This window comes from Microtus oregoni, unplaced genomic scaffold (assembly GCF_018167655.1).
Source record: "Microtus oregoni isolate MIOR12 unplaced genomic scaffold, Mior012 000012F_ref0000307, whole genome shotgun sequence".
NCBI classification, from domain to species: Eukaryota; Metazoa; Chordata; class Mammalia; order Rodentia; family Cricetidae; genus Microtus; species Microtus oregoni.
The window spans coordinates 15,905,951-15,919,627 of record NW_024543071.1 but is presented as its reverse complement, the minus strand read 5'-3'; the positions used below and the strand labels follow the sequence as shown (position 1 = coordinate 15,919,627).

The 13,677-nt window shown below is 45.8% G+C and overlaps 1 protein-coding gene across 1 annotated transcript; it reads left to right on the top strand.

Annotated features, from left to right (window-relative positions):
• Positions 1 to 9,737: 9,737 nt before the first annotated feature.
• Kazald1 (Kazal type serine peptidase inhibitor domain 1) lies at positions 9,738 to 13,390 on the top strand. Its single transcript, XM_041661793.1, has 5 exons — positions 9,738 to 10,451; positions 10,859 to 11,405; positions 12,455 to 12,615; positions 12,699 to 12,846; positions 12,971 to 13,390. Exons 2-5 carry the CDS (start codon positions 10,877 to 10,879, stop codon positions 13,063 to 13,065), a joined length of 933 nt encoding a protein of 310 aa, XP_041517727.1. The 5' UTR covers positions 9,738 to 10,451; positions 10,859 to 10,876; the 3' UTR covers positions 13,066 to 13,390.
• The last annotated feature ends 287 nt before the right edge of the window (positions 13,391 to 13,677 follow it).

The window sequence follows — 13,677 nt, the reverse complement described above, 5'->3', positions numbered from 1 at the left end:
GCAGGTTGACGAATAAGTCCTCTCAGGCCAATGGGATGGTGAGAGCTGAGTCTCAGACCTGGGCATCTCCAAGTTCAAGTCTTAGCTCTGCTGCCCTCTAGCCGGTGTTGACATTGGACAAACTTATCTGGGATCTGTATCTCAGTTTTCATCTAAAGAGTAAAGTTAATAATCTCACCTTGCAGGTTTTTCCCAAGTCTGAAACAAGTTAACATATGTAAGTTGTATACCACTGGGCTTGGGCCCTGTATTTGCTAAGTGATAGCTATTGTTACTATTGCAGTATTAGAGCAGCGGGAGCCCTCTTACTCAAGGAACATAAACACCAAGGATACAGGGGCAGGTAGGAATCTTAAACGAGAGAAACAGACCAGGAAGAGACTGCTGCAGGCTAGAGAAGGCCAGCTTTATCCAAAATAGCGGGCAGTGTTTACCTGTATTTGTGTGCCAGGAAGTACATATGTGAACCCAACATCAATCTTAGGGTTTTTGTTTTGTCTTATCATTATGAGTCTACACATCCCTGACTTGGACTGTGCTGAGCAGGGGACACAGTGAGCATTTTTGCAGAGCATAGAGTCAATTGTCACCTTTTGGTACCTCTCTTCCTATGCCTTGCCTTTGGGGAGAGTGACCAAAAAGGCATGAAGAAAACCAGGGTTTTGTGAAGCTGGAGATGTTCATATGTAAGGCTTACAAACTTCTGAACATGCTCAGTGTTGAGCAGTTATAGTCAGGTGCTCTGTGGGGACCAGGGTTCTCCCTGGATCCGGTTGCCTAAAATCCATAGATGACATCACCAGTCCTTCTTGGGACTTGAGAAATCACTCACCCTTTCCTGCTTGGAGATCTGAATGTAGTTACCTGGGACTTTTTAGTTTCAGCAAGCTGGGCAGTGAGTGCAGAAGAAGCTTCAATGTTAACTTATTCCCTAACTCTCCTCAGAAGCCACGTCAGACTTCGTTACACGTATTTGTTTTAAATGAGGGAATTTAAGGACCCAGCATCCTTCGTTCTAGTGTCCGTTCCCCCCGCCCCCACAAGACAGGGTGTCTCTGTACAGCCCTGGCTGTCCTTGAGCTAACTGTCTCTCTAGGTCAGACTGGCCTTGAACTAGATGTCTGCCTCCTTCTGCCCCCCAAATATTGGGATTAAAGGGGTATGCTACCATGGTGGCTTGTTCTAGTATTTCTTTTTTTTTTAAATATTTATTTATTTATTATGTATACAATATTCTGTCTGTGTGTATGCCTGCAGGCCGGAAGAGGGCACCTGATCTCATTACAGATGGTTGTGAGCCACCATGTGGTTGCCGGGAATTGAACTCAGGACCTTTGGAAGAGCAGGCAATGCTCTCAACCACTGAGCCATCTCTCCAGACCCCTGTTCTAGTATTTCTTGTTGGCAACTGTCACCTGTCTGACAACTCTGTCCAGTTTTTTACCTGGGCTGTTAGTTTGTCACCACATCATGGTCCCTTTCCACCATTTTCAGCCCATTCAGGGCCTGGAAGACCTTGTGCGCCAGTCCTAGAGTTCCTGCTGAAATGGCCCAGTCTGACAGCATTGCTCTATACCCTTCCTAGGTCTCCGTTTTGGAGCCAACCCTTGGAGTGTGCGTGATGTACCGATGCCATGCTTTAGGAACACATGTGTGCATCTGTGCTCATCTTGCGGAGCAAGCTCCTTACATTTGGCCTGAATGAAAGGGTCCACCTATCTGGGGACATTTTGGCTTCTTGGGCTCTTTGAGGAAGGCTGTCTGATGTTTTATAGTCCTGTTCAAAACAAGAACTCTGAATCTAATCTCTTTTGTTCAACTTTCTTCCTGATCGTAACCTATAACAACTTGTAACCAATCCCTCTAAACAATGACAAATATCCATAACCCATTGAATGACCTGTAACTACCCATTCCACCTCTTGGAAATGAGGTTGTCATATTCTTAAATTTATTTCTTGCTGTCTGGGGGCAGCAGTATCTTTAGGGCACCCTGAAAAGAAAAATGGGGGTTAATAGTCAAGTCCTGGGAGAGGTAGCTGTATCATTTGTTGTCCAGTCTCTGCCTAATGGGAAGGTGCAGGGCTTGTCTCAATACCTGGTAGAGCAGTCTGTTACTGAGATTGTTCTGAGCAGTTTGTAGTTCAAAAGCTGATCCTTAGGTGGTGTTTTTCATCTTAGTGGTGTTATTATAGTCCTGGAGGAATCATTGTTGTGGGGTCCCATTCTCCTTATGGAGACTTCAAAGGTCGCTGCTAGGTGTGCTCATGGTTCACTGTAGAAAACTGATACTCAGACTCGAAATCATGTTTAGAAAAGTAGATGAAACCTTTTTTTAGAATTAGTTAGTACTCTATATGACCATTAATATCATGACAAAAAGTTTAGAATGTATAATGTATTAATCTTATATAATCTATACCTTAAGAAAAGCTGTTAAAGAGTCAATATAAAACCAAAGGATTACAAGATTAGTGGCAATAAAATAGTCCTTAATTTTTTGTTTTTCTTCTGTCCCATATCAGGTGGCCCTTCAGACATGAGACAGAGATTTTGGATTTTACTTTAACAAGCATGCTTGGGTTTAGAGGAGAGAGCCACACTCAACTCCAAAGCCAGCTTTAGTTTTTAATTAGACTATAATTACAAAAAGACCATTTGCATTATTTGTTTGTAGAGAATAGCAGAAACAAACATTTGGAAGATTTATGAAATTTCATCCTGTTGAAAATGTGATATAACAATAGGACAATTTACTCTTTTTCTTGAGACTTTTTTTCTAGATTGCTGTGGAATTCCTACCACCCGTAGCCTTTAAGTTACCTGCCCACTTGGGTGTGGCCTCTTATACTATATATGCCAATATAAAGCATGTATCTGGTCTCTTTTCTCGCTGTGAGATTCGGTTGCTTTTCCCCATTCCAGCAGAGGATTGTGGTCTGTGAGTCTACCCCTAATAAATAACCCTCTCTTATACTCAGTTCTGAGCTAGTGTGGGATTTCTTTTAAGCGTGCTTCTTCACTGGATGATTTGCCCTTTTTTCAGATGTCTCATTTGTCCAGTGGTCTTCAGATTTCTTAGCTGGATACCTTTATTCTCCTGAAAAGACAGAAACAAAACTCTTCCTCAGCCCTAATTTTGGGGAGATTCTCTTTTGACAAGCTTTGTCTGGTCAAATGAAAAGCATGCTAATTTTATAGGTTAGTTTAGATTAAATGGTCATGCTGTTTGGTGAATGTTCATCTCTCCTAATTAAGAGATATATCTTTTTCAAATCAAATCTTTATCAATTTTGATAGTATCCATAGCTTTTCTTCTTCTGTGGAAACAAAAGCAAAACCCCTTCCCTGACATAACACATGTCCTGGTTTCCACTCTAAGATCAGTACGTCTTTAAAGTATATAGACCAATTTAATTCCATAGGTTTTTTCAACTATCAGTGTCTCTCTGTAGGTGTTGTTTCTTTCTCATTAGATTTTAGAAAATTCAAAGTTAATAAGGCATTGTGCAATCTATTTCTTGGGGTTTTTATCATCCATTTCTGTTTATTTAACATATCCTTTAGTTTGATTTGATCTTTCTATAACTGTCTGCCCAATAGGATTGTGTGGTATACCTGTAATATGCTTTGTATTATAAAAATTTCATTTTCTTAGAGACATATCCTGGAGCATTGTCTGTCTTTATTTGTGCAGGTATACCCATGATGGCCATAACTTCTAGCAAATGTGTGAATACTGAACAGCCTTTTCTGAACTCAAAGCAGTTTCCCATTGAAAACCTGCATAGGTATCAGTGGTGTGGTGTATATATTTTAGTTTTCTAAGTTCTACAAAATGGAACACATCCATTTGCCAGATTTCATTCCTTTGAGTACCCTTTGGGTTACTTCCTACAGGTAGTGCTGTTTGGTTGTATAAAGAACAAGTAGGACATTTTCTTATAATTTCCTTGGCTTGTCATATGATCGAAAAGTCCGTTTTTATTAAAAACTTTTGCTATTGACATGTTGTTTTTATGAAATTCTGAGCACTTCAGCACAGTTCCAATCAATGATTGATTGATTTCTGCATTACCTTGTACTAGAGGACCTGGCAGACTCATATGGGATCAGATGTGTGTTACATATATACAAGATGATTCCTATTCCTGGTTGTATCTTGTAACTGAATAAATAATAAAAATCAACTGTGTATCACCTGGTACAAATTCTGTGATTTCAATAGCAAAACAACTCTTTCTGCATATTGTAAATTGGTAACTATGTTGAGAGTTTCTTTAAAATCCCTTAGTACCATGAGAATAGTATATAATTCTGACATTTGGACAGAATCCTAAGAGCTTTGTTCCACTTTACTTAAAATTTCTGATTTGTACCTTCCTTTCCTGATTTATTTGCATCAGTATAGAATGTAGGGCTCCAGTTATTGGTGTGTCATGTACAATATGAGAAAAGAGCCAGTTGGTTTTCTGATTAAGTTGAATTCTCTTGCTTTGGGATATAATCTCTCCCAAAAAATTACTATGAGCTCTTTGCCAGGATTCATTCTTCCCATAGTTTGTCAATTTTGTCATTATTAAGAGGTACTATAATTTCTGCTGGGTCTATTCCTGCTAATTGATGAAGTCTCAGTTTTCCTTTTAGATTTAATTCAGAGACATTTTCCACATAAACTTTTAATTTTTTACTCTGTTTATGTAGTAAGAAGATCCATTCTAAGATAATATCTTCTTTCTGCAATAAAATTCCTGTAGGGGACTATTTGGAGGGTAGTATGTCCAGAATTCAGTTAAGATTCAGATCCACATGGTTCACACATTCCTTCTGTCATTTCCTTTCAATAAAAACCAATTCTCTCTCAGATTCAGCTGATAATTCCCTGGAACTATTTAAATTCTTATCACCATCTAAGGTTTTGTTTAAATTAATTAGGTTATCAAGTTTTATCCCAATAGTGTGCCACAGATGGGAAATGTCTCCTAGTAATCTTTGGAAGTCATTAAGAATCTGCAATGATCTCTCCTAATTTGCACTTTTGGGGTCTAATGTTTTGTAAGCCTATATTATAGCCTAAATAATTAATAAAATCTTCTCTTTGTATTTTTAGAAGCAATATGTAATCCCCAACAAGACAAAATTCTCTTTACTTCTTTATTCTTTCTAAAGTATCTACATTTGAATCAGACAGTAAAATGCCATCCATGTGATGATAAACTATAGATTCAGGGAATTGCTTACTTATCATTTTCAATGGCTGAATTACAAAATATTGGCACAGGCTGGGGCTATTTAGTATGCCCTGGGAGAACCTTCCATTGATATCTTTTAGCAGGCTGAGAATTATTATAAGTGAGCACTGTGAAGACAAATTTTTCTCTGTCTTTTTCTTGTAAAGGTATAGTGAAGAAGCAATCTTTTAAATCAGAAACTCTAAGAGGCCATCTTTAGGCATTTTTTACTCTGTTTATGTAGCGAGCCCATTGGCTGGATCGCCTTTTTAACAGCTCTTATGTCTATTACCATTCTTCATTTCCCAGATTTATTTTTAACAACAAATACAGGAGAATTCCAAGGGCTGGTTGATTCTTTAAAAATGTGGAGCATTTAGTTGCTCCTGTACCAGCTGTTCTAAAGTCTGCTTTTAAAGTTTCTCTGTTGTTAAAGGTCATTGCTTAACCCATTTTAAAATGTCAACCATTTTAAAGATAAGGCTGTTGGTGTCATTGGAAGACCAGCAGCTGATGTGCCCTGTTCTTGTACAACTTGAATGATTGGTGACTTTTCTTTTCTTTTTTTTTTTTTTTTAAGGTTTTTCAAGACAGGGTTTCTCTGTAGCTTTGGAACCTGTCCTGAAACTAGCTCTTGTAGACCAGGCTAGCCTCAAACTTATAGAGATCTGCTTGCCTCTGCCTCCTGAATGCTGGGATTAAAGGCGTGCGCCACCACCACCCAGCTTGGTGTAACATGAATAATAAAAACCCAGAGACCTTTTACCTCTACCAAGTCTTCAAACTGAAGAGGCCAGATCCTGTCTCCACGAATCCTCAAACTCCACATTCTCTTTATATTCCTCTCTCCTTCCAGCCATATTGCTCCTGTCTCCACCTCCCTAATGCTGGGATTAAAGGCATGCTGGGATCACCTTTGTGTGAACTGTTTCTCTTTAAGAGAAACTCTTAAAGAGAACTCAACAGAGATTCACCTGCCTCTGTCCCCAAGTCCTGGGATTAAAGGTGTGTGCCACCACTCCTTGGCCTCTATGGCTGACTAGTACAGCTTCTTAGTCCTCTGAACTTCAGGCAAGCTTTATTTATTAAAACACAAATATACCACTTATAAGGGACTGTCTCAGAGAATTTAATTTTCAGTACTATTCAAGGCAAGGGCTCTAGCTATATCCCTAGTCTAGGGATTGTCTCAGTTATGTTTCAGCACAGTGGAGGAGAGGGGAAGTTGAAAGGGGAAGGGAAATAAATAGTGCACTAAGGGATGGGTTGTCGTTGTCTGTGAGTTTGAAGCCAGTCTGCTCTACACAGCAGGTTCCAGTCACCCAGGACTACAAAGTGAGACCCTGTCTAAAGAGCAGAGGGAGCCAGAACAGCAAACACAGCAAGGCAGCTGGTGAGATGGCTCAGTGGGAAGCACTTGCTGTAAAGTCTGGCAAATCGAGTTCAGTCCCCACATCTGATGGCAGGAGAAAGAAAACCTGCTCAGCTTGTTCTTTGGCCTCCTCCACTTACCTGCAGCAGCGTGTGTGCATCTGCATTTACACATAATAAATGAAATTTTAAATAAATGTAGGCTACTTTAAGTATTCTTTTCAACTTTATTCTTACAAAAACTGATCATCAGGTGGTCAAAAGCAGAAGAGGAGATATTAGGGGTAGGCTGTAGGTGACAGAAACAAACTGTCCAGAGATGGAGGAAGAAGGATGAACTAAAGAAACCACTGGGCTGCTGTTTGTGTAGATGTTTTAAAACCCATTCAGCTTGCCTGAGTGCATAGGTGTTACAGAAGTCAGTTACTGGCTATGCTACATCCATTTTGTAATGCTACTTGTAGCTAAATTACAATATTCATCTTCCTATCTGGCTGACTCAATTTTCTATATTTATTTCAATATTCTAATTTACCTAAGAGAGTCTCTATTCATGTTTTTGGGTAGTATGGGAGATTGGCCTCTACTCTTTCATTATAAAAATAATTTTACAAAATAAAGGATAGTGAGCATTACACTCAACCGTATTCCAAATTCTCTCAGGGTATTTACTGATATTTATGATCCATCTTTACACAGTTGTGGTCAGGATCTATATACTTATCTTAATCTTATTTTCTACTTTAATGAGGGCACCTATCTGTCATAGAAGGCAACACAAAGCATTTCATCTTAATCACCTAGCTTGAGTCTTTCTGACTTAATTGATTCTAATATTCATAAGAAGCGCAGTCCATCTGTATCCATTCTGTCAGTGTAGACCATTTGTTCCTCCTCAAAATGATGCCCCACTATTTTTCAATAACTGTACCAAAACTAACTTCATGAGGTAGAGGCCATAAAGTGAGTGCTCCCCAGTAGTTCCAAGAGCTTTTCCTGTTGTTTGTTTTTGGAGACAGGGTATTGTGTAGCCCAGCTGACCTCAAACTCCCTGTGCAGCCAAAGATGATCTTGAACTGATCCTCCTATGTACACCTCCTGAGTTTTGGGATTACAGGCATGTGCCACCATTCCTGGCTTCTACCATATTAAAAAAAAATTTAAGGGGTTTGGAGAGATGGCTCAGAGGTGGGGCACTGGCACTAAGCCTGAAGGAATTCAGTTCCTAGAGCTCGCAAGGTGGAAGAGAACACTCGCGCAGGTCGTCTCTCTGACCTCCATGCTTGTACACAGAGTGTGCACACATGCACTTGAGCATCTATAGATACAAATAAATAAATGAATGTAGAAAAAAGATTAGGGAACAGCAAGATGGCTCAGAAGGTAAGGACGCTTGCTATGCAGGTCTGATGACTTCAAGATGGAAGGAGATGATCTGAGTCTTGAAAATTATCCCGAGCTCCAAACAGGTGTATGCACGCACGTGCCTGCTCACATACACACATACACATATGGAGCGTCTTAGGATTTTTCCTAACAAACACAATAATAACTGTTAGAAAAAGATTAACCATCAGGAGTTCATCTGAATCTTGCCTCCCTCGTGCGTATGCGTGCCTGGTAGTGACTGCACCGAATGAACTAAAAATACTTTCCTTTGGCCCAACAATAGGAAGCTGGTCAAACCAAGTCAACCTTTTAAAGCATAAGCAATGTAAATTCTTTTACTACTTCTAATGCACACCGCTGTTGTTTAACGTGTTTTAAAAGGGACGCAATAGTGTCCGATGGTGAGCATATGGGAATCCGACTAGCTAGGCTTTCAAACTGTTTTATGCGAACAAATCTATTCCAAAATATTATTACAGGGTTGGAACTGCAGTCCAGAGACATAGTTCTGACTTAACATATAAAAGGCTCCCGGTTTACTCGTCAGCATCACAAAAGTTACAGTAATAAGTTTTTCAAAGTTACAGTGGATCCCTAGTGTAAATAGTATGCACTGTCATAGTCCCAGCTGCTGCAAGCCCACCAGAGGGCGCTCGTTCTCCGTCGATTTAATCCCTAGCCTCTCAGTGGCAGAAAATTCAGATAAAAGTCATCTTTCAGAGTCGGGGAGTCTTTCACTTTTAATGCACAAGAACTTACTTAGCAGCCAGTCGCGGGGGGTAGGGAGTCCTAAAACACAGTGGTGAATTAGGCGTGGTTTCTACCAGAAGCGCAATGTGTAGCCAAGACTAACACAAACACCTGTAACGATGAGGTGGAAGGAACGCCTAGGACCCTGACGCTGGCGAGTTTGAAAGTGGCTCCTGGCGCTGGAAGCTCACGGTTCAGCTACATCTCCTGGACCGCTCCCCCCTACGGCGGGGGACGATCGCCGCCCCAAGGAGCACTGTCAGCCATGGCTAGGGACCCCAAGAGCGCGCCCATCCCTCCGCTAGGCAAGCGCTCCTCGCGCCTCTTCCAGAACACTCTGCAGTCCTCGGTTCCCTTCCGCCCAGGGATAGCCTAGAACTACCGTCAACATCTGCTTGTTCCCGTTCCTTTCTGCCTTAAAACCCGCGGGCTTTTCTTCAGCATGCCTATTTTCACGTTCCGATTCTCGCGACTGTTCCGAAACATCGCGTGACACTGGCTTCCCGTCTCCTCGGAGTTTGGGATTGTCAGTGTACAGTTCTCGTCCACCTCCGTCAGAAAGCCTCTGGCCAGGAGCAGCGTCTGTGCGGACGGAACGGTCCTTTGCGGAGGGCTTGGTCGAGCTCACACCGGAGAGAGCGCTCTCTCAGGCCGCAGTACCGCCAGGGCGTCCCGGGCCCGTGCGCACGCGTAGTCGGGGCCTGTGCCGTATCCTGGGCGGAGCCTAGACAAGCCCTGCCCCTTTCGCCCAACCCGAGTTTCCTCCCCCTCGGTGGAGTGCGACTTCTGGAAGTTGTTTGGGGGCCGGCAGGGGCGGAGCCTGCCTTTCTCAGGGTGGTGGGCGGGTCTCCGGGGATGCTTTGCTTCCTGCCCTCATCCCAAAGTGCCACCGTGGCGTTGGTGGCCGTCTCCAGGCTAAACGCTTCAGGCCCTGCGATCCTCAAATTTGCAACCTGTAATCCGGACCCCGAGAGACGCCCTAAAGGGAGTCGCCCGTCGGCCTCTCTGCGGCCGCTAGCCAGTTCCGACCTCTAATCACAGGGCTCCTCGCGGGTCCAAGCACCTGCCCTAAAGTGGGAGGGAGGTGACCAGATGTGGGATGGCAGATAGATGCGCCCCGGTGGAGAAACTGGGTGGGCACAGCCGCACACTGTCCCGGAGGAAGCCGGCCCTGGGCCTGCCCTCCAGAGGCACCCAAACATCAACGTAAAATTTCTTAGCAACAGAACCCCATCCTTCTTCCCATTATGCATGCAGCTGTTTGCCGCTCGCAGAAACTAAATGAGATGAGACAGGACCTAGGGGTTCAGCCAACAGTTTGAGATCCTCTGCCATTCCCACCCCTACTCTTCGTCCCTACACACCATTACTTTCCTAGCTTCGGTATCCGGTTGCGGCTGCTCTGAGCGCTCACAGTGACTATGGGCTAGGGTGGAAGTAAAAGGCGCAGGGAGGGTCCCTGTAGGCACCGAGGTAAAATTACCGGTCTCAGAACCTGGGAAGAAGGCGGGTATTCTAGGGGCGGGGAGAGGGGGCGGAGGAGCTTCTCTTTGACTCTCAGTCTGTGGCTGCCAGAGATTCCCGAAGAAAGCAGAGGTGGCTAGCGGGTCTGGCTGGCCGTGCGTGCATCTCTTTCCGTTCCCCTGCCGGTTCTTTAGGATTGGAAATCGAAATCACAGCTGTTACGAAGGGCCTAATCCAAGGCACTAGGTGAGTCGCTGGGCTCCCACAGCATCACCACCTAAACTGGACTTACTTCATGTGTAGTTTTATACACCTCGGGCAATGGTGCATCAAAGTTGGGTGTTTTATGGAGATGGTTCGCGTGTGTGCCTGTATGTGCATGTGTGTAAACATTCATGCGTGTTAGGGACCATATCCTAACCTTTATCACCCTTTCTCTCTGCCTTCACTCTCTATCCCCCAAGACCAGTTCAATCAATCTCCAGGGAGTAACCAGGCCTCTTTGGTGGGGCTTCTGGTTGGCTCCAAGATAGCAGAGGAAGCGACAATGTTAGAAACAAGCTTTTGTACGAGGAGTAGTCTTTTGTACGAGGCTGGTCTTTCCGAATTGGGTTTATTTCTGACCTTCGGACCTGGCTTCCCTCTCCTGGCAGGGTGCCACCTACGCGCTGATGCCTCGAATGCTCACAGGGCTTCCAGCTAACCATGCTGCACCAACTCTGGCGCTGCCCCTGCTACTGTTACTGCTGGTGCTGTGGACCCCGCTCCCCAATAGCGCGAGGCGGTCCATAGGCACTGATTACTTGCGGCGAGGCTGGCTGCGGCTACTATCCGAGGGCGAGGGCTGTGCTCCCTGCCGGCCAGAAGAGTGCGCTGCGCCGCGGGGCTGCCTAGCAGGCCGGGTGCAGGATGCGTGCGGTTGCTGCTGGGAATGCGCCAACCTGGAGGGCCAGCTCTGCGATCTGGACCCGAGCGCCAACTTCTACGGGCGCTGTGGCGAGCAGCTCGAGTGCCGGCTGGACGCGGGCGGTGACCTGAGCCGAGGAGAGGTGCCGGAGCCGCTGTGTGTCTGTCGCTCGCAGAGCCCACTCTGTGGTTCCGACGGCCGCACCTACGCGCAGATCTGCCGCCTGCAAGAGGCCGCCGGCGCTCGGCCTGATGCTAACCTCACTGTGGTGCATCCAGGGCCCTGCGAATCGGGTACGCAAACCCAGAGCTCTTTGTACCAGGACTCGCACTTCCTAAAGGCACCGATCCCAGACAGCTTTGGTCAACAGAGTGAAAAGATGAGTGAGCCCTAGAGCCTCAAAGGCTGCCAACTAAAACGCAGGTCGAGATCTGTTGCAGGTTTGATGTAATGAGCTGCTGAGAACCCTATCCAGACTGGCAGGGACCGGTCTCGGAGGGAAAAGGCACTTAGCCAATAATAGCTGGGTCAGAAATGAAAAGACTCCCCCCAACCCCCAAGCTTTTGCCCAGACTGCTTTAGAGGGACTCTTGTGAGACGCAGCCTGTTAACCCAAGGTCCCGCCTACCCCTTTTCTCTAGCATTTAGGGATTAGGGAAAGGAAGAGGGCTTCTTGCTTCTCTCGCTCCTCATCCTTGGGCTTGGGGTTGGGGGATGTTCAAGGCTGAGGTTTTCTTTGGCGGCTCTCACTTCCTCAGCCTCTACCTAACCAAGTCTTGTTGGACTGGAGTAGCAAGGAAAACAAACGCGCCACCAGGGGGTCCCAGCAGTTTCCCCGGTGCGTCCAGGTGGTTTCAGGTTCCCAGCCTCGGCACTAGTCCCACCTCCGCCTGCTCGGAGGCCAGCTCGTGTCACATTCTCACGACATTTGGAATGTGGCTGCACTTCAGGCCTTTGGGAACTGGGCCCGGTTAGAAAAGGGGAAAGGAGGGAGAGCGGTGTTGGTTACAGAGCCCGTAGGAAACGGGCCCCAGGGTGGAATGAGGACAGGGGAGCAGTCTGGGACAGTGTGTGATTGCTCAGCTAAGCTATGGGTCTGAAGGCCTGTTTGTGCAATTTGCACACTGCTTTGTGTACCTGTGCGTCTCTACCTGCTTTTGTGCTCTCGTGTGTATCTGCCCCTACGTTGGTCTCTGTCTGTGCTTATGGCATGTTTTCTTTGCAGATGTGTGTTGACCTCAGCATGAGTTGTGTTGTGTTCTGTGAATTTGTAAATTGCGTTCTTGCTGAGCTGGATACAGCTTCCTGTTCTCAAGCCTCACCCTTCCATCCCCTGCCCCAGAACCCCAGATCGTGTCACAGCCCCACAATATTTGGAATGTGACTGGACAGGATGTCATCTTTGGCTGTGAGGTGTTTGCCTATCCCATGGCCTCCATTGAGTGGAGGAAAGATGGTTTGGACATGCAGCTGCCAGGGGATGACCCCCATATCTCTGTACAGGTAGGAACAGGGAGCAGGGGACGTACTCCCGGAAAACCTAAGGCTTCCCCAAATGACCTTGCTGACAACACATCTGGCTCCAGTTTAGGGGTGGACCTCAGAAGTTTGAGGTGACTGGGTGGCTACAGATTCAGGCTTTGCGTCCTAGCGATGAGGGCACCTACCGCTGCCTTGCCCGCAATGCCCTGGGCCAAGTCGAAGCCTCTGCTACCCTGACAGTGCTCACACTAGGTAAGGGAGCCCTGAGCACGGAGCTCTGGACACTGGGAGGATGGGGTGTTTTAGGACCCTTCCCACACCGATGTGTTTGCGTCACCAGGGTCCCTTCTCATCTTTCTCCATCACGTGTTTGCAGACCAGCTCAACGCCACAGGATTCTCCCAGCTGCAATCGATGAAGTCGGTTCCCGAGGAAGAGGCAGACAATGAAGAGCTGGAGGATTACTACTAGGTCCAGCTCTCTGATCTGTGGCCGTGGGCGTGTGGATATAGTAGCTACCCCTGCTGTGAAGAAGACATGAAGAAGACCGGACAGGGCGAGCAGGGTCCTTCTATGGATTGTAGCCTCAGTTTCCCTCTCCTCAGAACTAATTTCCCAGAAGCTTCCCACCTAGGGCACTTACTAACCATAGCTCTTTCTGTGAGAGCACAGTGGACCTGATCTAGCTCAGTGCAGCGAGAAGGCTAGGTCAGCTTCTAGTCTTGTGCCGCTCTAGTGGACAAAGCCCACCCAGTCTGTGACTAGACACAGTGGGCACCAATAAAAAAATATATAGACAAACCGAGCCACACTGCTGCAAATAGTTCTTACAGATGTACACACGGAGACCACACACCCCTCAGTGGCCCCTACTTCAACAGGATTCTGGCTTGTAGTGATTGCAAACCCTAAACACAGGCCTGTTCTGTGAGAGAAGGCTTGAGCTCAGGCCTATACTGCCGTCTCCCCTAGAGCCTCTGGTTGGAGGGTGGGCAGAAGTTATCCCCATCCCCCCACAGATCCCACCCCTAACCCCTGTTGGTATAGGGATAGGTTACCTGTTCCCTAGTCCTTATTCTTGTC